This window comes from Callorhinus ursinus, unplaced genomic scaffold, assembly GCF_003265705.2.
Source record: "Callorhinus ursinus isolate GAN/ISIS: 27379988/994484 unplaced genomic scaffold, GSC_fseal_2.0 scaffold15, whole genome shotgun sequence".
Taxonomy (NCBI): domain Eukaryota; kingdom Metazoa; phylum Chordata; class Mammalia; order Carnivora; family Otariidae; genus Callorhinus; species Callorhinus ursinus.
In genome coordinates, this window is record NW_027397077.1 from 6,888,074 (window position 1) to 6,915,122 (window position 27,049).

Here is a 27,049-nt window from a genome sequence, read left to right on the forward strand (position 1 = left end):
GGCCAGGATCAAGGGGAGAAACAGAAGCAGGAACAGGCAGAAAAGAGACCTAGGGCACATGTGCAGGGTGAGCAGCACCACCAAGCCTCTGGCTGTTCCCCAAGGACTCTGGGGTCAGGGCAGGTGGCTTGTGGCCATACCCATTCTAATGTGATCCAGGATGGGGCCAAGGGCAGGGACTATGCTGCCATTTCCTGGGACAGCAATTGAACCATTCCAGTGTACCCTTGGCCCATGCTACCCACACAAATTTTTTTTTCCAACATGGGTTGTTTTTGGTGGCAGAGTATCTTACTTAGCCCAGCTGTCAGAGACTACATGAGGGTGATTCAGTCTACAGTCTGAAGACCATACTCAGTGGACATTTTTCACCCATAAACATTTCCTAGGTCTTCTGCTCCCCTAGCCAATGAGATGGTTAAGTTGTGGCAGAACTGGGAAAGCCCCCCCACCTCCCGCCCCAGCAGCAAGGTAGAAGCTTTCTGAGCTGGGCCTTGGGTTCTGCCCAAAGAGGGTCTCAGGATAGAGTGAATGGGGCTGGGCCTTCACTGCTGAGCCTCCAGGGATGTCCACACTGACCCCCGTGGGCTGGGCCATTCCAGGGTATAGGGTGGCTGAAGAAGGCCCAGTGTGCCTAGAGGCATCTGCCCTTCCTAGGGCAGGGTTCACCTCTCCCCAGAAGTCAGCTGGGTCTTCTTGCAGGCCCTCCAGCTCACTCCTGGGGCCATCCTGAGGAATGTACTGCCTGGAAGTACAGATGCTGAGGTGGATAGCCCTTCAAGCTGGGACAATTTCCCCAGAGGCCTAGAGCTATGGTGAAGCTGAACTCTGAATCTTGAGGTCTGTGCTGAACACTGGACCACCTCACCAAGGGCTCCCACCCACACGTACCGAGGCTCAGACTCTCCCTAACTGACCGTCCGAATCTTACTCAGCTCAGCTACTGCTGAGTTACTGCAGCCCAGTAAGCAGAGCCACACCTCCCAGGGCGTATGACTGGTCCTTTGGTGCACACCGCTGGGGGCCCCTCCTGGGAGTGAGAGGGGAGGCACCAGGGCTCCGACTGAGTGTTGGGGTGGGGCGGTGGGGTGCAAGGCCAGGAGGTGCTGGAGAACACTTTATGTGTGGCAAGACTTTAGCTGAATGCAGAGAGCCCCAGCCCCAGTTTTGACTCTGAGTGCTGGTGGCCTGATGCTGTGCAAGGGAGGGAGGACTCAAATGTGCATGTGGCCCTGTGCATGGGGGAGCACGGGGAAGGACCAGGGAGAAGGATTCGGTATCTGTATGTGAGTGAGAGTGGGTGAGTGAAGGGACCAGTGACAAGGCCCAACGAGTGTCTTCCCCAAAGCACTTTAATGCACGCACCAACCCACAGTCCCCCCTGCTGCCTGGGCAACAGAGGCCAGCCCACGTGGAGGCTCCCGTGGCTTCCATGGCCCAGTGTACCGAAGAGGGCTGAACCCACACACATTCCCATCAGTAGGTGAGGGGCGTGAGGATGAAGAGGCGGTCTTCTTCTTTGCGGATCCAGCGCATCAGCTTATGGATGGCACTGACGGCCGATGCCTTGGTCCCCAGGGGGCTGTAGCACATGTAGAGCTCAAAGGCACCTGTCACCTGGAGGAGGGGGCACAGGGTAGTCATTGAGGTTAGGTAGCCCTCAGGCCCCCTGCCCGGGATCCCGATAAAGCCCAGGCCAGCCCAGGGCCACCTTACCCAGGCCAGGAGGTTCTCATTGGGGCCTGTGTAGTAGATGGTCTTGAGTGGGCGGGAGGCGTTGTGGGCTCGGCTGTGCAGGTACTGGTAGAGACCCAGCAGCCGCTCCTGCTCCTCTTCACTGGTGTACGGGGCCTCAATCTCAGGGCTGGAGATGGGGGTGGGGTTCGCAAAGAAATGACTTCCAGTGCCTTCTCTGGAGACCCAGAAACAAACCATTCCTAGCCAGGGAGACTCTGCCATGTGTCCTACCCTCTAAATGTTCTCCCAGGATAGGGCACTGTCTACCTACCACAGAAGACTCTCCAGGACAGGGCTAGGCCCACCCAGACTGGAGCCCTTTTCTTCCCCCTCCCCCAAGTTCATGGCATCTTTGGTGACCTTCCCTTGGAGAGGCCAATCTGAGTTTAGGTGTCTAAGACAGAAGGACAGGTCTGAAGGAGAGGAAGAGTGATTTGGGAACCCAAAAAGGGGTAATGGGAGGATCGAAGATGCCACATCTGGCCCCAGCCCCTCTGTTGGAGGAGGAGTACTGTGCCTCCTGGACTGGACTAAAATGACCCCTAAGGCAGACTTGCTCCAGGGCAGGAGATCCAGGAGACCTCGGTTCCAGCTTCCTTCCCTGGGTGTATTGGGCATTTCAAGGCTTTCTGGGTAACAAAGTGGAGAGGTGTATGCCCATAGGGAGCAGAGGGATAGGAAGACTGGGTCCCTGATGTCAGAGGGAAGCAGACCCAACATGTCAGTCCAATCCCAGAGGAGCGGTCAGCTTCAGGACTGCATCAGGGCTCAGGACCAATCCTCCTCCCCATCCCCACCCCTATCTCCCTCAAGCAGTGTCCCCAAGGCCCTCCCTCACCTGGTGAAGAGTCCCGAGCTCTTTGACTTATAGAGGAAGTGGCGCAGGTCCGGGATGCCCACTTGAGCAACACTGTAGTAGGGCGTGCGTAGGGCCTCCCGCAGCGCCAGGTGGGCTCCGCGCTTCCGCAGGCGCTCCTGAAAGCGGCGGCGGCAGTCAGAGACTGCAAAGAAGTCCTCCCGGTCGGTGGAGACGAGCAGCAGGCAGAGATCGGTGTCAGGCTCCAGGTAAGAGATGTGTGCGTGGAAGAAGCCGGCTGCATTAAATTTGGGCAGGCACACGGGCGTCCAGGCCTCGCCCTCGCGGAAGGACGAGGAGGAACTGATGAGGTTGAAGAGCAGGTGCAGGTCGATGGGGTGCAGGAATTGGTCCTTGCGGCGCACTAGCGCCACGAGCTGGTTGCGTGCCAGCAGGATGGAGAAGACGAGGCTGCGCGCACGCGCCTGCTGCAGGCTGGCACTCACCGCGTCGCGCACCGTCGCTGCCAGGGGCAGGCAGCGCGCCGCCCCCATGAGGAAGCTGGGGTCTCGCGCCATGAGCTGCAGCAGGTTGTCGGTGATGCGCTCCGAGCCCGAGAGCAGGCGCCGCAGGTCGTAGTTCTGCTTCTGCTGGAAGATGTGGCTCAGCTGCGCGCCCGTAAGAAGGCTCAGGATCTGGTAGTAGATGTAGAGCAGCTCCTGCGCCAGTTCCTGCGCCGACTGCCGCGTGCGCGCCACTGCCACCAGCACCAGTGGGCTCCGGCGCACGAATACTACCTTGTAGCCATCTGAAGGTGGAGGGAGGGGGTGTCAGCTTCTCCGGGAAGCCTTCTTGGATTGGCCTTGCCCAGCTCCCTTGGAGCCCTGGCTTCCTACGCAGTTTGTCGCCTTCTACATCCTCTCCACCCTCCCTCAGAGCTCTGCACACAGTAGGGACTTAAGGATGATGAAGATAAAAACGGCAGCCCAAGGTCCCCTTTCCCTGAGGACTCCAGGCCTGTCCCTTCCACTTGGTTCACAGACCGGCACCAGCCAAAATGCAGTGAGCACTTCAGAAAAACATGCTTGTGTTAAACGGCAAGAGCTGGGACCTGGGGCTTTTTGGTCACCTCCCCAGACTTCTGGTTCTCTCCAAGGGCAAAGCCCACGTCAGAGCCACCTCTGGCCCTCACAATAGCCCTATCAGGCAGGCAGTGTTGCTATCCATGTTCAGATGACAATACTGAAGCCCAGCGAGGCGGAGGGATTGCCCTTGGACCCCCTCACATAGCACATCCCAGCCCTCTCTAGTCCCCAGGGGTCCAGGACCTGCTATGAATTAACCGTGGCCAGGGGAGCCCTCCCTGCCCCCCTTTCCAGGTGGCTCACCTGCGTGGATAGAACGAATGGCATTCTTGTCTGCCTCCAGGAAGGACACCAGGGCCACCATGACACCCATGGTGCTGGAAAGCGCCTCCTCTGACCCATAGCGGGAGTACACAGGCTTCCCCGCCTCGCTCAGCACAAAGACGTGCTTCTGGTGCAGTCGCCATGCCTCGGCAGCCTCCTCGTCATCCCCCTCGCCTGTGCCCTCCCTGGGGGGTTCTGTGGCTGGCCGCCCAACTGCCCCTGAAGACTCTGGCCAGTCCTCAGAGCTTCCTGGCAGCATCTCCTCCTGCAGGTCTCGGGCCACACCCGTCAGCTGGGTGCTCAGCTCACTGAAGTCCTGGCTGATCTGGCGCATGTCTGCAGGCAGTGGTGGGGGACCCCCGACACCCTCCTTAGGGCTGTCCCCAGAAGCTGCCCCATCCTCCGATTCCGTCAGGTCCTCGTAGGAACGGGCATGGACGAACATGGCACCCTCCTGCCCGGCACCTGCCGGCCAAAAGCACTGGTGCTTAGAGCAGGACCCACTGGCCGACCACCTTACCAGCAGGTGCCTAATATGGCACTCTAGCCTCACTGCCTGTCCCGGCGAGACAAGCCGCTGTTCCCTCCTACTACTGCCTACTGTGAGTTATGCCTCCCTGCCACTGAGAGACTACCAGTCTCCACCCATCACACTGGGACTAAGACCCAAACCCCTTGTGGCTGCAGGGGCGGCTGGTATTTGCTTGCTTCTCTCACTCTCATCTCATAGTCCTTACCCATTCAACTCACACTGACCTTCATCCACCTGCTCTTTGGACACCCTCTACACACCCCCACCCACCTCAGGGCCTCCGCACCTGCTGTTCCCTCTGCCTGGAAGGCACTGGAACCTCCTCATATGGCCGGCTCCTTGTCAGACTTCAGCTCTCAGCAAAAACGTTAGTTACCTCCTCACCTGACCTCCAACCCTAGGCACTCTGTCACATCTCCCTCCTTGACTTCTCTTGTGCCACTTGTCAGTTGTTACCCTTCTCCCCCACTGCAATGGGGTTCCTGCGTTCAGTGACTCTCTCTCCCTGTGAGAAGTCTCCCTGACTCTGCTCAGGCCATAGTTCCTAACTCACTCCAGTGTAATGGCCCCACTAGCTGGTGGCTGCCCTAAGGCAGGGACCATGTCAGTCCTCCTTTACTGATTTTTTTTGGCAGAATAATTCAACAGATATATTTTGAGTCTCTATGAGGAGTTCGGTACTCTACAGGTATTGGGGATACAACCACTCTGTGCTCAAAGAGCTCACAATCTTGGGGATGACAGATGTGCAATACACACATAAACACATAAAGTTACAAAATAATGAGTTCCCGTAGAGGGCATGGTCAGAGCAGGCAGGCCTGACTTGTGAGGAGGTGATATTTAAGCTGAGAGCCGAGGGAGGGAGAAGGAACCAGGAAGGTACACTGCAGACCCAGGAAACAGGAGGAGGACCCATGCTGGCACAGGGTGAGCAGCCCTACACGAACTGGAGAGGAAGGCCGGACACAGCTGGACTGAGCCCAGTTCCCTGCAGTATCCCCGGCACCTGACAAATAGCCCAGGAGTGACTGAACAAATACGTGAATGAGGGGGAGCGAAAGACTGGTTGGGAATCCCAGTGGCCCTGGAGGCTGCTCTCGCTGTCAGCTTCCTGGAGCTGCACACTCTGCCCGTACCTGGCTCCATTCCCTGAGCCAGTCCTGGTGTGGGGCTCTCAGCTCTCTCCATATTCTGCCCATCAGAAGGAGCCAATGTGCCATCAGGGCATTCGCTGCTTCTCTTCCTCTGCAAGTCAGCAGCCATCCTTCAGGCTTGCCTGTGGGGCAAACAAAGGTGTCATCGAGGCTAAGGGGGAAGGTGCTGTTGGCAGGAGTCACAGGCATAATTAATGTGGTAAGTACAGGAAAGCATCCCTCACCAGGACCCAACTAGCTCAAACCTCTGGGGAATGGGTTCTGCGTAGTCACCTCTAAAAAATGAAGTATGTTGTTCTTTTTCTAAATAGAAAAGGAAGAAAGAATTCGTTGTACCTACTCACCGTAGAAAACTTGGAAAATACAACAAGGTCTAAAGAAAGAAATGTCACCATTCTCCCACCTTTCAGGATCTTTCACTGTTCGCATTTTGGTGTATTTCCTCCCAGTTTTTTTTTAATGTACATAAAAGGTAAATAATTTTTTTTTTTTAACAAACTGATAACAGCAGCTAACATGGAGCGCCAAGGCAGCGTGCTAAGAAGTTCAGTAGACAGTTATCCAAACCTAATCACTCCACCCTGGGGCAGGTGCTCCTGTCTCAGGCTAGCTTTATAGATCAAGGGACTGAAGCTGGGAGAGTTTAGATACCTTGCCTGATGTCACAACAGGGAGGAAGCTGGGAGCTGGGAATTGCAACAATTCTGTATCCTGCTGTCTTTTAGCGCACATCCTACCACGAACGTTTCCCCATTCAAAACTGGGTAGACCAATAGTGCTTTCTGGATATTTGCAAAGAAAGAACAAACACGCTTGTCTTCAGGCTGGCTTTTTTCCAAATACACTGTTGTACTTTCTGATTTTGGCACTGGGGCTTGCCTTACAAATTACAAACAACTAGAAACATGACGGTTCTCAGTGCCCATCTGATAGCCAGCATAGACTCAGCTTGATCTCTGGGCCTGGTGGAGGTGGCTGGGAGTGGATGGCAGGGATAATGAAATTGGATGGCTCACCTGGAGTCACCCCTCGGGCCCCTGAATGGCAAGCTGAAGGGCCTTCACTTGGGGGGCAATATACACTCCCAGGGGAAGGGTTCCATCTAAGGCACTGACCCTTTCGTGAAGACAAATCTGGCTGGACAGGCTAGAAGGGCAGCAAAGACCAGTCAGAGACGCATGAAGAGGTCATGCAGGCAGGCCAGGGGCCTGGGAGGGACTGGTGTTAGTGACCCTATCCCTGCCTTCCTAAGGCAGAGTCATAGGGAATAACTGAGACCTTGTTTCCCACTAGCTCTGCAACCTTGGGCAAATGGCTCCTCCCTGAGCCTGGCGTGAAGTAGGTGCTCAAAAATGTTCACGAAGAGAGCAATCTCAAAGAGACGGCATCCCCATCACTCGCATTTGTGCGGTCCCAGGTCGTCTGTATCCACGAGCACTCTCTCAGACCCCTCAGCCCCATCCCACCAGAGCTCCTATCAGGGAGCTCCTGTAAAGAATTGACTTTCAAGCTCCTTTTGTTTTGTCATCTTTGTTGGAAGCTATGGAATCCTTTCTTCAAATGAGTCTTTTGCAGAAGTTCAATGTGCAAAACAGACAGGGCAGCCCTGGAGCATCACACAACAAGTGAAGGCTGGGCACCCCTGGCCCACAGCATCACCCCACATAGAGTCGGACCAAAGAAACATCATTTGGGAGAACAGCCACCTTTGGGGATTTTCTAGGCCACTAATCCTGTCTATCAGGACAATCAAGAGTGATGGTTCCTAGCATGAGGACCACCTTAGGCCCCCTTGTCTGACAAAGGGCCAGAGTAACTAAGAGGCTACTTGCCCTCAACAGCAACCTGTTCAGAAAGGTCTGCTCAGAGACAGAGACGGAGAGCCATGGGAGAAATCCCAAACAGGCCAAAACAACCATTGTAACACCACAGAGGCCAGGGCAGTGGGTGCTACAGTAACGAGGGCATGGCTAGGTCTTCCAAAGGAAGACATAGGCCCCATGAGAACCTTGGAGACCATTCTTTCACAAGCTACCCTAAAAGCCAGATTGGGGCCTGCACTGCTACGTGAAGAGAGAGTGACCCCAGAGAGGTGAGTCTGTCCGAGTCCAGGCAGAGGGCAATCTGCTACTGACAGTCCCAGGGTTGTGGCCAGGGCTTCTGGACCTGGCTCCCTGGATGGAAACCTGGATTGCTATTTGCTTCCTTCTGAGGAGAAGGTCCAGAACCATTGCTTTAAATTACCACATTTCTGGGGCGCCTGGGTGGCTCAGTTGTTGAGCGTCTGCCTTCGGCTCGGGTCATGATCCTGGGGTCCTGGGATCAAGCCCCACATCGGGCTCCCCGCTCAGCCAGGAGCCTGCTTCTCCCTCTCCCACTCCCCCTGCCTGTGTTCCCTCTCTCACTGTGTCTCTCTCTGTCAAATAAATAAATAAAATCTTAAGAAAAAAGAATTACCACATTTCTGGAAACCTGGATTGCTATGTGCTTCCTTCCGCGGAGAAGGTCCAGAACCATTGCTTTAAATTACCACATTTCTGGGGCACCTGGGTGGCTCAGTCAGTGAAGCATCTGCCTTCATTTCAGGTCATGATCCCAGGGTCCTGGGATTGAGCCCCGTATCAGGCTCCCTGCTCAGCAGGGAGCCTGCTTCTCCCTCTGCCTGCCACTCCCCCTGCTTGTGCTCTCTCTCACTTGCTCCCTCTGACAAATAAATAAATAAAATCTTAAAAAAAAAAAAAAACAATTACCACATTTCTATGTTGCCTCACTTTCTCACTCCACTGGTCAACCAGTTTACACCTTCTCTCTTCTCAAACTTGCCTCACCTGCTTCTCCCATGCTCACTCAGCACTATCTGTCATACCGCTGAGGAAACAGAAGTCAGCCAAAGAGAACTTCCAAGATTCCCACCACCAGCTCACCTCTCCTGTCAGACGCCACCTTCCTTCTCACTGAAGATGAGCTGTCATGCTCCACCGGGGGCAAACTCCCCCATTCCAGTGCCTCTTGCCCACACAAGCACAGCGCATGGCTTCAGCAGCTGTCCCTCTCTCCTAGATCATTGGTTTCCCCTTCTCCCCTATCCATCACCAATATGCTGACGCTTCGTCCATTTTCAAGACACCTTCCCTGGGGTGTGTTCACTCTGTTATAATTGACTGAGCTGTACTTATGATTTATGAACTTTACATCTGTCTTATTTCAATTAAAAAGTTTTTTTTAAAGATTTTATTTATTTATTTGAGAGAGAGAATGAGAGACAGAGAGCACGAGAGGGAAGAGGGTCAGAGGGAGAAGCAGACTCCCCGCTGAGCGGAGAGCCCGATGCAGGACTCGATCCCGGGACTCCAGGATCATGACCTGAGCCGAAGGCAGTCACCTAACCAACTGAGCCACCCAGGCGTCCCTCAATTAAAAAGTTAAAACAAACCTCCCTCTAGGTTCCACCCCATTTTTTTGCTACCCTTTATAAAACAAACAAACCTCAAAATAGTAAATAATACTTGGAGTTTAATTAGTCAGGTGGGCTAGGTTATGTTGTATAACAAATGAATGCCAAAATGGCAGAGGCTTTACACATAAAGGCTTATTTTTTGCTCACACAAAATCTACCATGGGTCTGGTAGTAATTCAGCTCCCTTCCAAGCAGTGATTCAGAAATGCAAGTTATTTGCATCTCATAGCTCTGCCATTGGAATATGTGCTTTTCCCACATCACTGGTCAGTGGAAGACAGGGCTGGAAGGTCATGTATGAGTTCTTAAATACTTCAAAGCCCAGATTGGCCAGAACTAGTCATATAGCCAGAGGGACTGGGAAATGTGGAGAGTCGTGGATATCTGGTAATCAAGAAGTAAACTGCCACAGCCTCTCCACTTCTCCCACTCACTCTTGAAGCCATTCCAACTAGACTTGCGTCTCCATTACTCTAGTAACACTCCTCCTATCAAGGTTGCCAGTTGACTTCAGGATCATCTCACTTCACTCAGTAGCAATGGATACACTTGATCATTTCCTCTCTTTTGAAACATTTTTTTCTTCTTGGCTTCTGGTACACCACTCTCCTTCCTTGGTTCTCCTCCTACCTCATGGACCATTTCTTCTAAGTCCTTTTTGCAGTTCTTCTGACAGTTAGGGGACCCAGATTTCAGTCCTTAGATCTCTTCCCTGTCCTCATTCAATCTACTGGTGATCTTATTCAGTCTCATGGTTTTAAATTCCATTGATACATTAATGATTCCAATTTCTATTTCCAGCGCCAATCTCTCTTCTGACTTCTAGAAGCACACACATTTAACTGTCTACTTGATGCCTGCCCTTGGATGTCTTACAGTATCTCAAAGTTCTATGTCCAAAACTGAGTTCCTGATCATCCTCTTAAAAACTTATTCCTCCCATGAGCGCCTATGTGGCTCAGTCGTTAAGTGTCTGCCTTTGGCTCAGGTCATGATCCCAGGGTCCTGGGATCGAGCCCATCAGGCTCTCTGCTCAGCGGGAAGCCTGCTTCTCCCTCTCCCATTCCCCCTGCCTGTGTTCCCTCTCTCACTGTCTCTATCTCTGTCAAATAAATAAATAAAATCTTAAAACAAACAAAGAACCCCCCACTTATTCTTCTCAGAGTTTTATCCATCTCCATGAAAGACATCATCCTTTCAGTTATTCAGAAAATGATCTTGGAGTCATCTCTTTTCCTCACACCTCATATACCGAACCACTAGCAAATCCTGTCACCTGTACTTTAGAATACAGGTGCACCCAGCAAAATGTCTCTCTTGTTAATATTTTCCCCATAGAATTCATTTTAGTTTTTAATACCCAAATGTGGTAGCCAGCCTTCAAGATGGCCCCCAGTGATCCTCAACTCCTGCTATTCATGCCTTTGTGTACTCCCCTCCCACACTGAACAGGGCTGATCTATATAACCAATAGGATAATGTGAAAATGACAATGTGGGTTTCTGAGGCTAGGTCATAAAAGATACTGTGGCTGCTGCCTTTCTCTCTTGGATCACCCTCTTCAGGTAGAGCCATTAGCCATGTTGTGAGGACACTTGAGCAGCCCTACAGAGAGAACCTCATGGCAAGAAACTGAGACCTGCAAACAGGCAGTATCAAATGTGCCAGTCACGTGAGTGAGCAATCCTGGAAGCAAATCATCTGGCTCCAGTCAGGCCTTCCGATGATTGCAGTGTCATGAGAGAATCTGAGCCTGAACCATCCAGCTAAGCTGCTCCCAAATTCCTCCCAAATCCCCATAGGAATTGCGTGAAATAATAAATATTTATTATTGTGTTAAGCTGCTAAGTTTTGGGGTAATTTGTTACACAGCAATAGATAACTAATACAACAAACTTGTATTGATTCAGCTTATGTTTATACAGAAAAAAATGCATATTTACCTCATCAGAACTTGATCTAGATTTTAATCAAAGTAATGTGCATTTAAAGCCTCGAATTATATTCCAAATCAGACAGTGGAGTGGAGTGGCAACAAAAGGGGCTTACTTGCATCGTGGCTGTTACAGGTACTGAAAGAGGCCATGATACTGCATCAAAGCAGCAAACAGTGTTTGGTGATCAGGAGGAAATGCTTTAAGCATTTTATATCCTAACACTATAACTTACTAGGCATATATTAGGTATATATTTTTCCTGGGATTTAGTGCTGTTTTAGGAAATTAGGGATTTGGGATTGATGAGGGAAGCATTATACTTTTCCCCATTTAAAATAATGGGAAACAGACACTAAGTTAGTGATTCCAGACATAATGCCCAACTTTCATAGATTACTGATGTTAAACGGGAAATACCCATATCCAGAATCCAACCACTGCTCATCACTGCCACCACTACCACATTGGTCCAGGCTACCATTCTCTCTCTAGGAATGTCGCACCTGTCTTTTAACCAGTCTCCCCAGTTCTGCCTTTGTCCCTGCACAGTCTGTCCCTCGCACAGCACTCAAAGTGATCCTCTTGAAAAAGAAGTCAGGTCATGTAATTCCCCTGCTCACAACTCTGTAATGGTTCCCATTCATTCAATGAGAAAGCCAATTTCCTCACAGCAGTGCACAGGCCCCGCTCTATCCCCCCCCACCCCACCATTACTTCTTTGACCTCATCTCCTATCCCTTCCCCCACTCGCTTTACTTCAGCCCAGCCACACTGATCTCGTGGATTTCCTTTAGGATAATGTAAATGTAAATGTAAATCCTGAGCACTTTTTTCACTTCACAACTTTGCCCTTGCTGAGCTTTCTGCCTGGACCACGTCTCCCTGCCTTTCCCTCTGCCCTCCACCTTACCTAGTCCACTGCTTGGGCTCGATATTGACATGACCTGCTCTCTCACTTCCTTCAGGTTGTTGCTCAAGTGTTACCTATCAGAGAGGACTTCCTGCAATATCCCTGATTCTCATCCCTTTTGCCCTGCTTCAGTTTTCTACATTGAAGGTCACCCTGTGACCTGCCACAAATTTCAATATGTCAGCTCCACACGCAAGAGGAGTTTAATCAACATTTGCTAGATAAAAATTTGGGGAGGGAAAAGGTGAAAGATCCTCAAAGAACATCCAGTTATAATGCAGCCTCTGGAGATCCCTGTCTGTGGAGAAGATTTGTTTGGTAGTAGTCAAGTGCTCAAGAACAATGGCCCTGGAGTCAGAGGGACCTGGATGAACCTGGTTTGGTTTTATAAGTCTTTAGTTTTCTTATCTATAAAATGGGGATAATGATAGTACTGATTCCCTGAGTTGTGGGAGGACTAAATGAGATAATCCATGTAATTTGGTTACCCTGGCACAGGGTAGGCACTTGTACACTCAGCTGCTGCCATTAGCACACCGTGATTATTTTTACTTAGCATTCGGACCATATGTAGCTGCACTTACAGACAGATCCAGTGGTTTCTGCCCCATAAATCAGTCCTTTGAGAGCTGGCTCACCCTGAGCTAGGCCCTGAGTGAGCTGGCCAGGCAAAACATGATTCTGACCTCATGAAGCCAGGTAGGCTCTGGCCTGAAATGAGCCACCTGTGATGTCCAGTCAAAGAGATGTCTGTGGGCCTAGGACTGGGAGTTCCTCCAGGCTTACTGGCTCTTCCTTCACTGGGCCTGACGTGGTAGGAACAGACCATTGGTTTTCTGCTGCTCCTGGATCTCCCAAGTTGAACTCTTTGGTCGGCCACGTGCCCCTGCTCTGTGCCTTGCACCTTTGGCTCAAAGACCCAAACAAGGTCTACAGCAACTTGCCCAGTGTCTTGGGGGCCCACTACCCACCGATCCCTTGTGGGCTTCAGGTGACTGAGCCCAGTGTGGCTGAGGGGTACCCAGCATGGTAATGCATGGAGTGAGGACAGGGTCAACTGGCTGGGGCTAGCAGTGGCTTCCTTTACAATAGTTCCCCTGCTACCTGAAATCATGTAGCACCTCAGCATCTCCAAGGCCAATCTGGGGATCCATCCAGAAGTCCTGATGAAGCAAACAGTTCTTTGGACACTTACTCTGGAAACTAGGCAGGGAGGGTGAGTGACTCACAGCAAACCCCACCCCAGCCCCCATTGGAGCCATAACCTGCATGACTGAAGCTCCTGGGAGGTTGGGCCTGAAGCCCTCAAGCAAGAGAGGTCTCTTGGAACCAGTCCCAAATGTGCCCTTGGGGCCCCTTCTCAGGCAGCCTTTCTAGAAGCCCCCAGGACATGCTACTTTACCTAGAAGTGCTCTGCTGTGCCCACAAGCAATGTCATCAAAGAGGCTGGGTCCATCAGCCCTTCTTCTGTGCCCACCCTGGAGCAGGTAGAGCCTTCAAGAGCCCCTCCCTACTGGCTCCCTACCACTGTTGCTCCCTCTTCCTACTTAAATAGTGCTCTGTTCTCTTTGACTCTTTTGGGAGTGGGCTCCAGATGGGAGGGTAGTGCCAGGATGCATGGGTGCATGGGAGACAGGCCCCTGGTGAGGCTGTGCTGTAGCTGTTTCAGCAGGATGCCTACTCCTGATGAGAGCATGGCCTGGTACTTGTCACTGCTGGTGGCCACTCCCCTCTCTTACAAAGGCTGCTCACCCTCCCCCAGCAAACTGGAACCCAGAAAGGACTGCTCACTCAGTACAAGAGGCAGACGTGTTATCTGAGCCAGGGCACCCTTGAGAGCAAAGTTCAAAGCCTCAGGACACTTCCAGGAGCTGCCCCGCTCACCCCACAGTCACCTCTGCCGATCTTTGAGACGACTTTATGGGGGGGGAATGCGGGTGCCTTGGGGGACGGGTCCTACCTGGCTACTGGCCCCTACAGGACTTTGCCCTCCCAGCCAAAGGAAGGATTCCGGCCCTCGCCTTTTTGTATTCTCCACCTGGGGGCCAACCGGCTAAGGCACCCCAAAGAGACTAAGACCTCCTACCGCAAATGGCAGCGTAGGCAGCAGGGGCGCCCTCTCTTCATGCCCCTCGCTCCAAGGATGACAGCTCTCCGGTCTCTCGGTACCCCCAGGCCACGTGGGTTGGCAGTCGTACTCACCTGTTTCTCCGGGGGGCCCTGGACGCACAGAGATTGCCGGTCACTGCACTCTGCCGGACCCCCGGGAGAGCACTGCTGCCCGGCCGGACCTGGACTGAGGGCGCAGGTTCGCGGGGCCACGGCCCCCTGCGGACGCAGACATGGCCACTGTGCGGCCACCGCCCCCTCCCACCGTCCCTCGCCCGGCCGCCAGCCCAGGAAGACAGCCTTCGCCGGTCTCTCGTGGCGGAGGCCCGGCTCCAGCCGCTCGGCCCAGCCCTGCCCGCCCCGGGGTGCATTGTGGGAACTGTAGTCCGCAGCTCGGGGCCGCCTGCGGCACTCTGGGGCGGGGCGGGGCGCGCAATCCTGGCAAACTCGGGGGCGGGGCCTCACCCGGGACAGGATTTGCCTCATCCCGCACCGCCTTCTCTTGCGTCGCGACCTGGTCCAAGCGCTTACCCGGAACCCAAAGGCATGGGTGGACCGCCGGCCCAGACCCCCAGGCCCCCTCCTCCCCAGCCAACTAGAGGTTTATTTCAAGGGGAAGGAAGAGATGTTGGGGTTGTTTCCTCTATTGACTGTGGAAGGACAGTACAAGTTTAGGGGCCGGATAAATGTCATTAGTGGGTCCAGCTACACTGGTTGTAAAGGATGTAGGCACACCAATTGTTGCTTGACATCCTTTTAGCCACGTTTTAATATATCAGTATGAGGCTCTAAAACAGTTCTCAGCTTTGACTGCACATAGAACGACCTGGGGAATTTTTAAAAATCACTAATGCCTGGAGATTTTGATCACTTCTAGAGATTTTGATTTAATCGAACCGGGATGGGACTCAGGCATCGGTATCTAAAAGCTTCCCAGGTGATGTACCAGGGCAAGGAACGATTGTTATGGGCATTTGTAATTTCCTAGACACAAAGCAATACAAACGACAGGAAAACAAAGTTTTCCCACACAATTTTATTTTTGAAGTACAGTTTAAAGAAGTAAAATTAGAGATTAACAAAAATACCACTCGTGCTTTCTCTGAAGCAATGAAATTACTTTATAGCTTTCTGGTTAATTACCCCCACAGTTCTAGGATGAAGGAAAAGTCTGAAATCACTCCTTTAATTCTCTCTGCTGCTTCAAACACCTGAATGCAGTGTCTTGTCTCCATCTCAGCCCTACACTGAAATTGGAAAGCTCTGCCCCTGAGCTTCTCTTACAGTCTCAGATGGCTGCCACTTAGAGTCTACCTCCACAATACAGGTCTGTGACTGAAATGATGACAAAACTGTGCTTTGTGCTTTTTTTTTAAAGATTTTATTTATTTGACGGAGAGGGAGAGAGCAAGCACAGGCAGGAGGAGTGGGAGAGGGAAAGGGAGAGGGAGAAGGCTCCCCACTAAGCAGGGAGCCCAGGTGGGGCTCAATCCCAGAACCCTGGGATAATGACCTGAGCTTAACTGACTGAGCCACCCAAGTGCCCTGAGCATGGGACTCTTGATCTTGGGGTTGTGAGTTGGAGCCCCACGTTGGGTGAAGAGGTTACTTAAATAATAAAATCTTAAAAAAAAAAAAGTTTAAGCCAAGAAAATCTCATATTCTCTGATTGGTACAGAAATATCCTGGCTATATTCCATTAACCAGAAGTTGCACCCCTTGGAATTGATCTCAATAGAAGACAAATTTAAAGTTTCCTAACATACCTAACGAGTCTCCTCAACAGTCTTTATGTTGACCTCAGGATTTCTTCTAGAGTCTCACTCTTGCTTTCAAGCATATCAGCTCCATCAGACAACACCACTGTCATTGGAAGTATAGCTGACCCTTGAACAACAGGTGTTTTGTTATATGCAGACTTTTTTCAATAAGTATATTGGAAAATGCCGGGGGGATTTGTGACAATTTGGAATACATTTTTTAAAAGATTTTACTTATTTAGGGGCACCTGGGTGACTCAGTCGGTTAGGCATCTGCCTTTGGCTCAGGTCATGATCACAGGGTTCCCAGATTGAGCCCTGTGTCAGGCTCCCTGTTGAGTGGGAAGTCTGCTTCTCCTTCTCCCTTTGGCTCTCCCCCTGGCTTGTACTCTCTCCCTCTGTCAAATAAATAAAGATTTCATTTATTTATTAGAGAGAGAGAGAGAAAACAAGCACACATGGGGGGAGGGGCAGAGGGAGAAGGAAACTCCCTGCTGAGGGCGGAGCTCCACGCTGGGCTCGAACCCAGGACCCTGAGATCATGACCTGAGCCAAAGGCAGACACTTAACTGTCTGAGCCACCCAGGTGCCCTGGATTTGTGACAATTTGAAAAAACTTGCAGATTAACCACATAGCCTAGAAATATTTAAAAAATTTAAGAAAAAGTTAGGTATGTCATAAATGCATAAAATATATCTACATACCAGTCCATCTAATTTACTACCATAAAGTATACACAAGTCTATTATAAAAAGTCAACATTTATTAAACTCCCCCACACAAATACTTGTAGACTGTACATGGTGCCATTTGCAGTGGAAATGTAAACAAATGTAAAGATGCTGTATTAAATCATAACTGCATAAAATTAACTCTAGAACATACTGTACTATTGTTATAATTAAGTAGCCACCTCCTGTTGCTTTTGTGGTGAGCTCAAGTGTTGCTAGTATCCACTAATCATCTCCTCATGAGCAGTTAGTCTCTCTGGTAAATTGCTATTACAAGTAAAAAGTGACCTCTCATGGTTCTCACTGTTAAGTAGTTAAGTTTTGGAGGAGTCAAAAGGTTTACACAGATTTTCAACTCCACAGGGGCGAGGGTGGTTGGTGCCCTTACCCCTAGGCTCTTCAGGGGTCAGCTGTACTGCATCTACTTAGGCAAGTAAGTGGCCACATGCCCCATGGGCTTCTGGCTAAGACTTGTGCCTAGGACACTCTAACAGGCAAACCACTGTGGCTACTTAGTAAAACATTTTAAGGTTGTTATTCCAAACTCTGTTTTAGTCCACTCATTGACTTGTATTTGAATATTGGGAAAACCCTTTTCTATATGTCACTTTTTGCTGATAGAAATTACCAAGAAATAGGGGCGCCTGGGTGGCTCAGTCGGTTGGGCGATCAATGATTCCTGATTTCAGCTCAGGTCTTGATCTCAGGCTTTCGAGTTCCAGCTACACGTCAGGCTCCGGGCTGGGTGTGGAGCCTACTTAGTAAATAAAGAAATAAGAAATTACCAAAAAATAAATCTTAGCCTTTTGGAATAATAAATGCCAGTCCCAGGATGGCTCTGCTGCCCTGCACTATGCAGCTTCAAATCTTGGGCATTGCCACAAACAACACTATACCCTGCACCTTCTGTCACCCTCCAGGTCAGGGGCTCCTCTAAATCTCCGCTTTCTGTTTTGTCTGGGCCCATGATTTTCATGGACCCAGCATGTCATCTCCACAACAGTAGTAGTGAGGGCTAGTGGGGACTGGAACAATGATAAAATAAGACCTCTTGTTCTTCCCCAGATTAATTTTCTTTCATAGCTTTAGCGGACATTTCAGAACCTGAGGTGCTGCGAGGAGGAGGGCATGGCTAAGGTGAAAATGCCTGATTGTGCCCTGAGGCTGGGATCTGCTCCCAGCCCTGTTGCTATCTTTTTTTTTAAATTACTTTATTTATTTTAAATTTTATTTTATTATGTTAATCACCATACATTACATCGTTTTTGATGCAGTGTTCCATGATTCATTGTTTACATATAACACCCAGTGCTCCATGCAGAATGTGCCCTCCTTAATACCCATCACCAGGCTAACCCATCCCCCCATGCCCCTCCCCTCTAGAACCCTCAGTTTGTTTCTCAGAGTTCATCGTCCCTCATGGTTTGTCTCCCCCGACTCACCCCTTCATTTTTCCCTTCCTACTATCTTTTTTTTTTTTAACATATAATATATTATTTGTTTCAGAGGTACAGTTGCAATCTTATGTGTGTGACTAGGAGAAAATCCTCTCCTGTCCCTTTCAGCACCTTCAGCCATTTCCCCTTTCTACAAATGTAAGATACCTGGTAGGAAGTATTTTGAGCTAATAATAAGAACACTCAATCTTTCCCTGGAAAATCCAAAGTTTTCCTTCCTGCCTTTATTACTTGGCAGCTCTTGGCAAGGCAGCTGGGTTTTCTGCTCTGCTGGGAAATTCCATCAGTGGTCTTGGATCACCTGTATCTCTCCTGGTTCCCGTCTCTCATTTTAACATTTGATCAAATCCTATTTTCCATGTTGAAGAGTCCTGGCCCCAAATGAGACCAAGGCAACAAGGAGCAAAAGACAGGACGTGGTCTTTCTCTTTGCTGAGTCCTCCCCTGGAAGGATTTAGGGGCTTAAAGTGGGCACATCTCCCTGACTAGACCTTGTACACCCCATTCCAGGTGAAGGTGCTGCTCGGATCAGCTCTTCTAAATAGTTCATATTTCCTGCTCTTGGGTAGTAAAAACAAATTTACAAGTACTATGGGCCCTTGTAAGTTAAAAAGAAAATTCCTTATGCTTCCTCTGAAAACCCTCAATAATCATGTTAAGGAAAAGGGGAAAGTAGTCAGGGACATAAACCTTGGAACAGGACTGACCTGGGTTGGATTCCCCCACCCTCTACTTTCCAGCTGCGGCAATTACTTAATTTTTCTGGTCTTTGGTTTCCTTAACTATAAAAGGGGTTTCCTCATATGATTATTATAAAAATTAAATGAGATAGTGAAGTGCCAGCACAATGCCAGCCATATAGTTTGATAAAGAGTAGCAATTATTACCCAAGGAGATTGAGTATATGGCAAGAATAATTAGTTCCTTAATATGGTTTACCTCTTTAGAGGACAAAGTACTATCTGATAAGGGAGAGATCCACCAACAATGGTCCAGTTTGGGAAGCAAAGTCAAAGTACCCACAGTTCTGTGTAGCTGTTCCTTCTCTTCCTTGCAACCTCTTAGTGCTGATGTGCCCCTCTCTCATTCACTTAGTCACCTCATCCAAGCTCATGGCTTCAGATACTGGCACCAGCAATATGCTGATACCTCCCAGATTTGTATCTCTAACACTAACCTTTTACCCTGAATTCCGGACTGATGTATCCAACTACCAATTCCATGTCTCACTTGAATACTAGGCATTACAAATTCAACCTACCACAAACTGAGCTCCTGCTCTTCCTACCACAACTGCTTCGCCCACATTCTTCCCTCTCTGCCCTCATCCCAGTCCATGTCTCCTGTTTCTACTGTTACCACATAGGTAGAAGTACCATCCTTCTGTGGTTGCATTTATTGCAACAGACTCCTAACCAGCTGCACTGCTTCTACCCTTCCACACAGCAGCCAGAGGGATCGTATTAACATGGACGTGAAGTTATGATATTATTCTATTTAGAGCCCTCCAATGGCTTCCCATCTCCCTCCTTACAGAAACCAACCTCATTTCAGCAGAGATTGTATATCTTGTTTAGTTTGTTGTCCATCTCCAATAACTACCCCACCCCCATCTCCAGTAGGGCAGCAAATTTTATCAGCTTTGTTCCTGTAGCCCCAGCACCTGATACAGTGCCTGGCACACACACACCCTTCGCACAGTTCTTGAATGAAGGAATGACTTCCAGACAAGATGCCTGAAAAGTGGGAAGATAATTTTAAAGAGTACTTAACCCAACAACCTCCTTTGTCTGCAGATAAGGATGGCTTTACTTTAGAATGCTTTATAGGCTTTTCTTGCAGCAGATTTGTTTGATCCCATGATGTTGAATTTAGGCTATAAAGTCAGGTTACCTTTCCTAAGGGTCCACTGGTAGAGACACCAGTGGCCGGAACCAGCAAGTGTATTAACAGTGTAGATAACCCACCTGGGAAGCTGAGAGCTTGCCATTTGAAGATTAACTGTACGGAGATCCTGGAAGTGAGCTGCAAACTGAAAGCTTTTCCGCTAGATTGGGGATTTGCAGATAACCTTCCAGTTCTGAGACCTCACACGTCACTCTTGGCCAGATTTATCGCCTGAGATCTAGCAAGGCCCTGTGGAAGCTGGGTGGATTTTCCCTCATGGGTAGGACTACTGAACCTTTAACGTAGGTGGCATTTGCTTGATATTCTTGAGCGGGGGATGCCTAACTTGGAAACCCCCTCTGAAAGAAAAGGGGACGAGACTCTCTGACTACTGTTGCTCTAATTCAAGTGCTTCTCTCGCACCTATCCTCGGGTCTTGGACAAAAAGAGCTAAGCGGCTTGTGTGGGCCAGCAGCCACTTCCCTGGAAGGCTTAGGCCAGACAAGTCTCCCTTCCATTGCCTTCACAACGATGGGAAAGGCGCCCTCGAACTAGGCAGATCAAGGCCTGATCTGCGCTCCTGGTGGGGAGCAAAACTTGGGGAGGCCAAGTTAACGGCCGACTGAAAGTCTTGCTCAACTCTATAAAGAGAGCACCGGAAGACGAGCCAGGGTCTAAACAACAACCCCCAGCAGGCCCCGCGGGCCTGGGGAGGCACGCCCTCCCATTGGACGCCGGCGAGCAGCGTGCCCTCACGCCTCGCTTTCGTAGTCAGCCCCGCCCCCCCACCACGCGCGAGGCACGGCGGGAGTGGAGTCAGCGCGACCTGCCGCTGTACTCTATCTCCCGGCGGGCCGAGCGCTGAAGGCGGCGGCGCGGCGCCTTTGTGGAAGCAGCGGCCGGCGCGGAGGAAGTTCCGGTCTCCGCGACGCTGGGTCGGTGGCGGCGGCTGAGGATTAGGAGGAGCGGGCCGCGGAGGCCGCGCTGCCTCGGTAAGGGCCTGGGGCAGTAGAGAGGGCGTGCCGGAGCCTGCGGGGAAGGAGCGGGCCTGCCAGGCCGCTAGAGAAGTCGCGGGTTCGCGAGGCCTGGAAGCTGCGGCTTCGGTGTCGCGGGGCGACCGCGGCCTCGCTCGGGAAGAAGAGAGCCAAGTGGCGGTGTGGTGAGGGAGGCGCCGCCCTCGGGAGGAACGCCCCGGAACGGTCGCGGGCCCGGGGCGGGGCCCGGCGCGGCGGTAGAATTACCGGTCCAGCCTCGGGGCTGTCGGCTGCGGAGTAGGGGGCTGGCGCGTGGTTACGGTTTGGTGCTTCTGGTCTGCGGACCCGCAGGCGGGCCCTTTCTTCCTCATTTTTTCCTGCTTTTGCAGGAATCTGATCCAGTTCTGAGGCATCGCTCGAGAGGGAGGCCTTCTTGTACCTAGCACGTAGCCTCGTTCTTAGACCAGGCTAGACTGGAGTGGGCTCAGCGGGACCACAGGGTGCGAGAGCTCGAGCTCGGAGCCCGGCACGCGGGACTGTAGAACCTGGAGGCGGGGGAGTGGTCTGGTGGGTTCTGCGCCCGTTGGGAGAATGTGGGAGGAGGGATGTTTCTTCGTATTTACTCTTTAGATTCCTTTTGGCGTTGTAAATCTGTGTTTTTCTTCTAACTTTAGTATTGATGTGCTACTGGATTCAACTCTAGGAGTGCATTTTTTAATAAAAACAAAGGGTCATGTTTTGTAAGGTACATAAACTTTAAGGATAATGGCATTTTTTGCATATTCCAGGTTTTGCATGTGAAGGTCAGAGTTGCTGGATGTAAGTGAAGGAGTTCAGTAGACTCTGATGCGCCTGGTCACTTGGTTCATTTTCTGAACTCTGGATTGTATCCTAGGTTTGTTAGTTTTCAACTTCCTGTTGAGTAATGCCACCAGTGTGAATAGCTTATAATGTCAATATCAGCAAAGTTGTGAGGACTGTAGGGAGAGGTATGAAGAACTGATGGGTGCCGGTAGGACTGTCAATGTATAAAGTAACTACTGGCATGTTATTGTTTTGGTGAAACAGACAAGTTGGACCTGAACCTTGTCTAGTTAATTAGCACCTAACTAGGTACTTAACCTATAGGGAAGATACTAGGTCTCTTTTCTGGACATCTGTAGCACCCTTCTTTATAGAATTGTTACCAGACTTGGGTTTATTTTTGTTGCCTTTAGATTCCTAGGTTGTTGTAGCCTTTCAGAGGACCCTTGTCAAGGCCTGGGTGGGGGAGGTGAGTGGGTGTTACTAAAAGAACTGTTATTGCAGATACTTGAGCAAGGTTATAGTCTTGTGCCAGTGTTTAAATGTACAGACTGCTGTTAATAATCAGATTCGGGGTTGTATTAAAATTAAAACTATCGGAAAGTTCTGAAATTTTAAAGATCATAAATCATTCCTTGATGGACTTTTTTTTAGCCATATACCAAGTGCTTAGAATTAATTTTTCTGCCACACTCCCACAATTATTCTTCATCTCATTTGCTTAGTTAATGGGGCATGTGTTGAATGCATTTTATAACCCTCCTGTCATGCTGTGGGACTCAGAATAGCAGAGTGGATAACTGGGGGAGCTTTAGAATCTGATAGGTTTTGAATCCTTGACTCAACCTCCACTAATTCAGTGACATTGGATAAATTACCTTACTTGAGTTTCCTCATATGTGAAATGAGGTTGTTGTGAGGTTTATGTAATGCCCTTAGAACAGTGCCAGGTGTCCACAAGGTGTTCACTAAATGTTAGCCACCACTGTTGTCTTTTTTTTTAAATAGCTTTGAGATATAATTTGTAATTCATATGCCATACAATTAACCATTTAAGGTGTATAATTCAATGCTTTTTATATTACATTGCTAATTTCTTTACAGAGTTGTGGTAAATATATTTTGTTACATATGTTGTAACAAATTCTTTTGATCTTTTTTTGATGTTTATTTAAGGAATCTTTACACCCAATATGGGCTGGAACTCATTACCCAGAGATCAAGAGCCACACACTCTTCTGATTGAGCCAGCCAGGCGCCCCTAAGCCATTTTTAAGTGTAAAACTCAGTGCATTAATTACATACACAGTGTAGTGTGTCCCTCACCACTCTCTATTTCCAAAACTTTTTCATCACCCCAAACAGAAACTCGGTCCATTAAGCAAGTAACTCTCATTGTTCCTCCCCTGCAGCCTAATGATTTATAGTCTGAAATCACTGTGAATTTGCCTGTTCTAGGTATCCCATATAAGTGAAATCATACAATATTTGTCCTTTTATGTTCGACCTATTTCACTTACCGTAATGTTTTCATGGTCCATTCATGTCATAGCAGGTATCCAAACTTCATTCCTTTTTTTTTTCAAGTTTATTTATTTATCTCTACACCGAACAGAGAGCTCAAACCTACAACCCTGGGATCAAGAGTTGGTCACTCTTCGACTGAGCCATCCAAGCGCCTCAAACTTCATCCCTTTTTTAAAAATTACAAAAAATATATTTTAAAAATTGAGATGTAATTGACATACTCATTCTCTTTTATAGCTGAATAAATATTCCATTGGTGTGAATAGGCCACATTTGTTATCACTTCATTTGTTGGTAGACAAGTGTGTTATTTCCACCTTTTGACTGTTGTGAATCATGCTGCTATGAACGTGGGCATGTGCATATTCTGGATATTAATCTTTTATCAGATATGTGATTTGCAAATATTTTCTCCCAATTTGTGGGGTGCCTTTTTACTCTGTTGAGTGTTCTTTGATGCAGAAGAGTTTTTCATTTTGATGAAGTCTAATTTGCCTGTTTTTCTTTTGTTGACTGTGCCTTTGGTGTCATAGCCTAGAGGTCGTTGCCAAATCCAATGGATGAAGCATTTCCCCTATTATTGTAAGAGTTTTATAGTTTTAGCACTCACATTTAGATCTTTGATCCATTTTGAGATAATTTTGGTATGTGGTGTTAGGTAAGGTCCCACTTCATTCTTCTGCACTTGGATATCCAATTTTCCTATGAGCATTTGTTGAAAAGGCTGTTTTTTCCCCTTGATAGTCTTGGCACCCTTGTTGAAAAGATCCTGACCATATATGTAAGAATTTATTTCTGGTTTCTCTGTTCCACTGATCTGTGTGTGTCCATATACCAATACCACACTGTTTTGATAACTGTAGCTTTGTAGTAGGTTTTGAAATTGGGAAGTGTGTCTCCTCCAACTGTGTTCTTTTTCAAGATTGTTTTGGCCATTCAGAGTCCTTTGAAATTTCCATATGAATTTCAGGATGGGTTTTTTCTAAGCATTGGCTTTAGAATCAGATGGTCTTGAGTTTGTATATTGGCTTTTTCTCCTATTAGTTATATTGTTTTGGGTCAGGTTTCAACCTATTTGAGCCTTAGTTGCATGGTCTGTCTATAAAGTGGGAATAGTAACTTAGTTTACCCTACAGAGGACTTGTGATGATTAAATGAGAGAACCCATATAAAGTACTAAACTGTGGTAGAGTTAGCAGTCAGCTATGCTTGTCTTTATCACTCTCATTTTGGAGAGTAGGATTAGACATACTCAGGAAGGTCCTTTCCAGCTTAACGTTATTATGATTTTTTTTTTAAGATTTTATTTATTTATTTGACAGAGAGAGACACAGCGAGAGAGGGAACACAAGCAGGGGGAGTGGGAGAGGGAGAAGCAGACTTCCTGCTGAGCAGAGAGCCCGATGTGGGACTCAATCCCAGGACTCTGGGATCATGACCTGAGCCGAAAGCAGATGCTTAACGACTGAGCCACCCAGGTGCCCCCGTTATTATGATTTTAAAAACCTGAGCGTAGTAGCATTAGTAGTAATATTGATTACATTGTTTTTTGTTTGTTTTATAGATTTTATTTATTTGTTTGACAGAGAGAGAGAGAGACAGCGAGAGAGGGAACACAAGCAGGGGGAGTGGGAGTGGGAGAGGGAGAAGCAGGCTTCCTGCCGAGCGGGGAGCCTGATGCGGGGCTCGATCCCAGGACTCTGGGATCATGACCTGAGCTGAAGGCAGACGCTTAACATACTGAGCCACCCAGGCGCCCCGATATTTATTACATTGTTTTAAAATTGTTCAAAACTTTTTTTGGAGACATAGTTTACATATCATAAAATTCCTTCATCTGTAAGTGTTCAGTTTGATATAATCATCACCACTGTTCAGATTTAGAATATTTCCAGCACCTCAAAACATTCCTTAGCTCCAGTTTGTTGTTTATCCCCACTTCTCCAACTGCAAGTCCTAATATCCACTGATTTGCTTCCTGTCTCTGTAGTTTAATGTTTTCTAGAAATTTCATATAATTGGAATTATACAGTTCTCAGTCTTCTGTGTCTGGCTTATTTCACCTGCAATGTTTTTTGAGGTTCATCTGTGTTGTTGCATTCTTTTTTATGGTATATTTCTTTTGGTTCAGCCATTCACTTATTAGTGGACATTTGGACTATTTCCAGTTTGGGGCTATTATGAACAATGGGGCTATGAATATGATTGCTTCTTATGCATGATCTCATTTATACCTGATAGTAATCATACGAGGTAGGTACCATTATTCCAATAGTATAGGAGAGCTTTGAGACATATAGAAGTTAAATAACTTGTCAAAGGTGCAGTAGTTAGAAAACTGGAGTTTTGATTCAAATCCAGGCATTCTAACTCTAAAACACATGCACTGTGGGGTGCCTGGGTGGCTCAGTTGGTTAAGCGTCTGCTTTCGGGTCAGGTCATGATCCCAGGGTCCTGGAATAGAGCCCTGCATCAGGCTCCCTGCTCAGCGGGGAGTCTGCTTCTCCCTCTCCCTGCCACTCCCCCTGCTTGTGCGCACGCGCTCTCTCTCTCTCTCTCTCTCCGTCAAATAAATAAGATCTTTAAAAAAATAAAGTAAAACACATGCACTAGGCCAGTGGTTTTGAAATCTTTTTATTCTTGGACCATCTAAAATTAAAAAAAAATTTCCCCCTAAAATTTTGAAAAACTTATTACCACCTTGCACGTTTTTTTTTTTAAAGATTTTATTTACTCATTTGAGACAGAGAGATAGAGAGCATGAGCAGGGGGAGAGGCAGAGGGAGAGGGAGAAGCAGGCTTCCTGCTGAGCCAGGAGCCTGACATGGGGCTCGATTCCAGGACCCTGAGATCATGACCTGAACCAAAGGCGGATGCGCAACCATCTGAGCCATCCAGGCGCCCCGCACCTTGTACATTTTTAAGTTAGCATTAGTGCCTTAACATTTTTATCATAAATGGCTGAAAAGGATGTATTTCCTTGCATAATATATATTGTATGTGTGCTTTATACATATATATATACACACACACATACATACATACATTTATACATATATATATATATATAGACCTTGGAGTTGCAGACTTAATTTATGGAAAATGCCATATAATCTAATTGGCAAATCAGATTTTTAATGTCAGTCGTTTAGCCAAATCAGACTGCATCAATGGGAATGCATTCAAATCTCAATGATTTTCTAAATAAACTCTTAAAGTAATAATAGCTAACATTTACTGAGCATTTTATTTATTGGCCGCTGTTCTAATGGATTTGCATTGTCATTCTTTTTTTTTTAAGATTTTATTTATTTATTTGACAGAGACAGCGAGAGAGGGAACACAAGCAGAGGGAGAGGGAGGAGCAGGCTTCCCACTGAGCAGGGAGCCCGACGCGGGGCTTGATCCCAGGATCCTAAGCAGAGTATGTCCAGAGATGGCACTTTTAGCCCTTTTCCACTACACTCTACTGCCTTACAAAACTCACTCTTGAACTAGGAGCCTGACTGTAATTTGCTGGTATAAGGAACCAGGATATAAGAATATTTAAACCCTGGGGAATTTCTGTTTATTTATTTATTAGAGAGAGAGAGTGTGTGTGTGCGCACAAGCAGGGGGAGCGGGAGAGGGAGAAGCAGGCTCCCCGCTGAGCAGGGAGCCCCACGTGGGGCTCAATCCCAGGACCCCGAGATCATGACCTAAGCCAAAGGCAGATGCTTAACTGACTGAGCCACCCAGGCACCCTGGGAAATTTTTGTCTTTTTTTTTTTAAGATTTTATTTATTGGGGTGCCTGGGTGGCTCAGTTGGTTGAGCAGCTGCCTTCGGCTCAGATCATGATCCTGGGGTCCTGGGATCGAGCCCC

The 27,049-nt window shown here is 48.6% G+C and overlaps 2 protein-coding genes across 8 annotated transcripts in view; one reads left to right on the plus strand and one right to left on the minus strand.

Moving 5' to 3' along the window:
• Nucleotides 1-1,334: 1,334 nt before the first annotated feature.
• On the minus strand, nt 1,335-14,396 carry MON1A (MON1 homolog A, secretory trafficking associated). 3 transcript variants are annotated; one of them, XM_073901237.1, is made up of 7 exons: nt 14,138-14,396; nt 5,877-5,934; nt 5,614-5,753; nt 3,922-4,407; nt 2,576-3,341; nt 1,717-1,864; nt 1,335-1,617 (listed from the first exon to the last, which is right to left on the minus strand). In XM_073901237.1, exons 3-7 carry the CDS (start codon nt 5,738-5,740, stop codon nt 1,477-1,479), a joined length of 1,668 nt encoding a protein of 555 aa, XP_073757338.1. In that variant the 5' UTR covers nt 5,741-5,753; nt 5,877-5,934; nt 14,138-14,396; the 3' UTR covers nt 1,335-1,476. The 3 variants fall into 3 exon arrangements, with proteins under 3 accessions (XP_073757338.1, XP_073757337.1, XP_025741543.1); XM_073901236.1 differs by lacking the exon at nt 5,877-5,934 and adding an exon at nt 13,040-13,098; XM_025885758.2 differs by lacking the exon at nt 5,877-5,934.
• A 6,295-nt stretch (nt 14,397-20,691) lies between these two features.
• RBM6 (RNA binding motif protein 6) overlaps nt 20,692-27,049 on the plus strand; it is a 102,133-nt gene continuing 95,775 nt past the window's right edge. For 2 of the 5 annotated variants that reach the window (XR_012380889.1, XM_073901235.1), the window contains exon 1: nt 20,692-20,872. The gene's annotated coding sequence lies outside the window, so the exon portion shown is untranslated. The remainder of the gene's footprint in view (nt 20,873-27,049) is intronic. The other 3 variants (XM_025885757.2, XM_073901229.1, XM_073901230.1) reach the window with 2 other exon arrangements.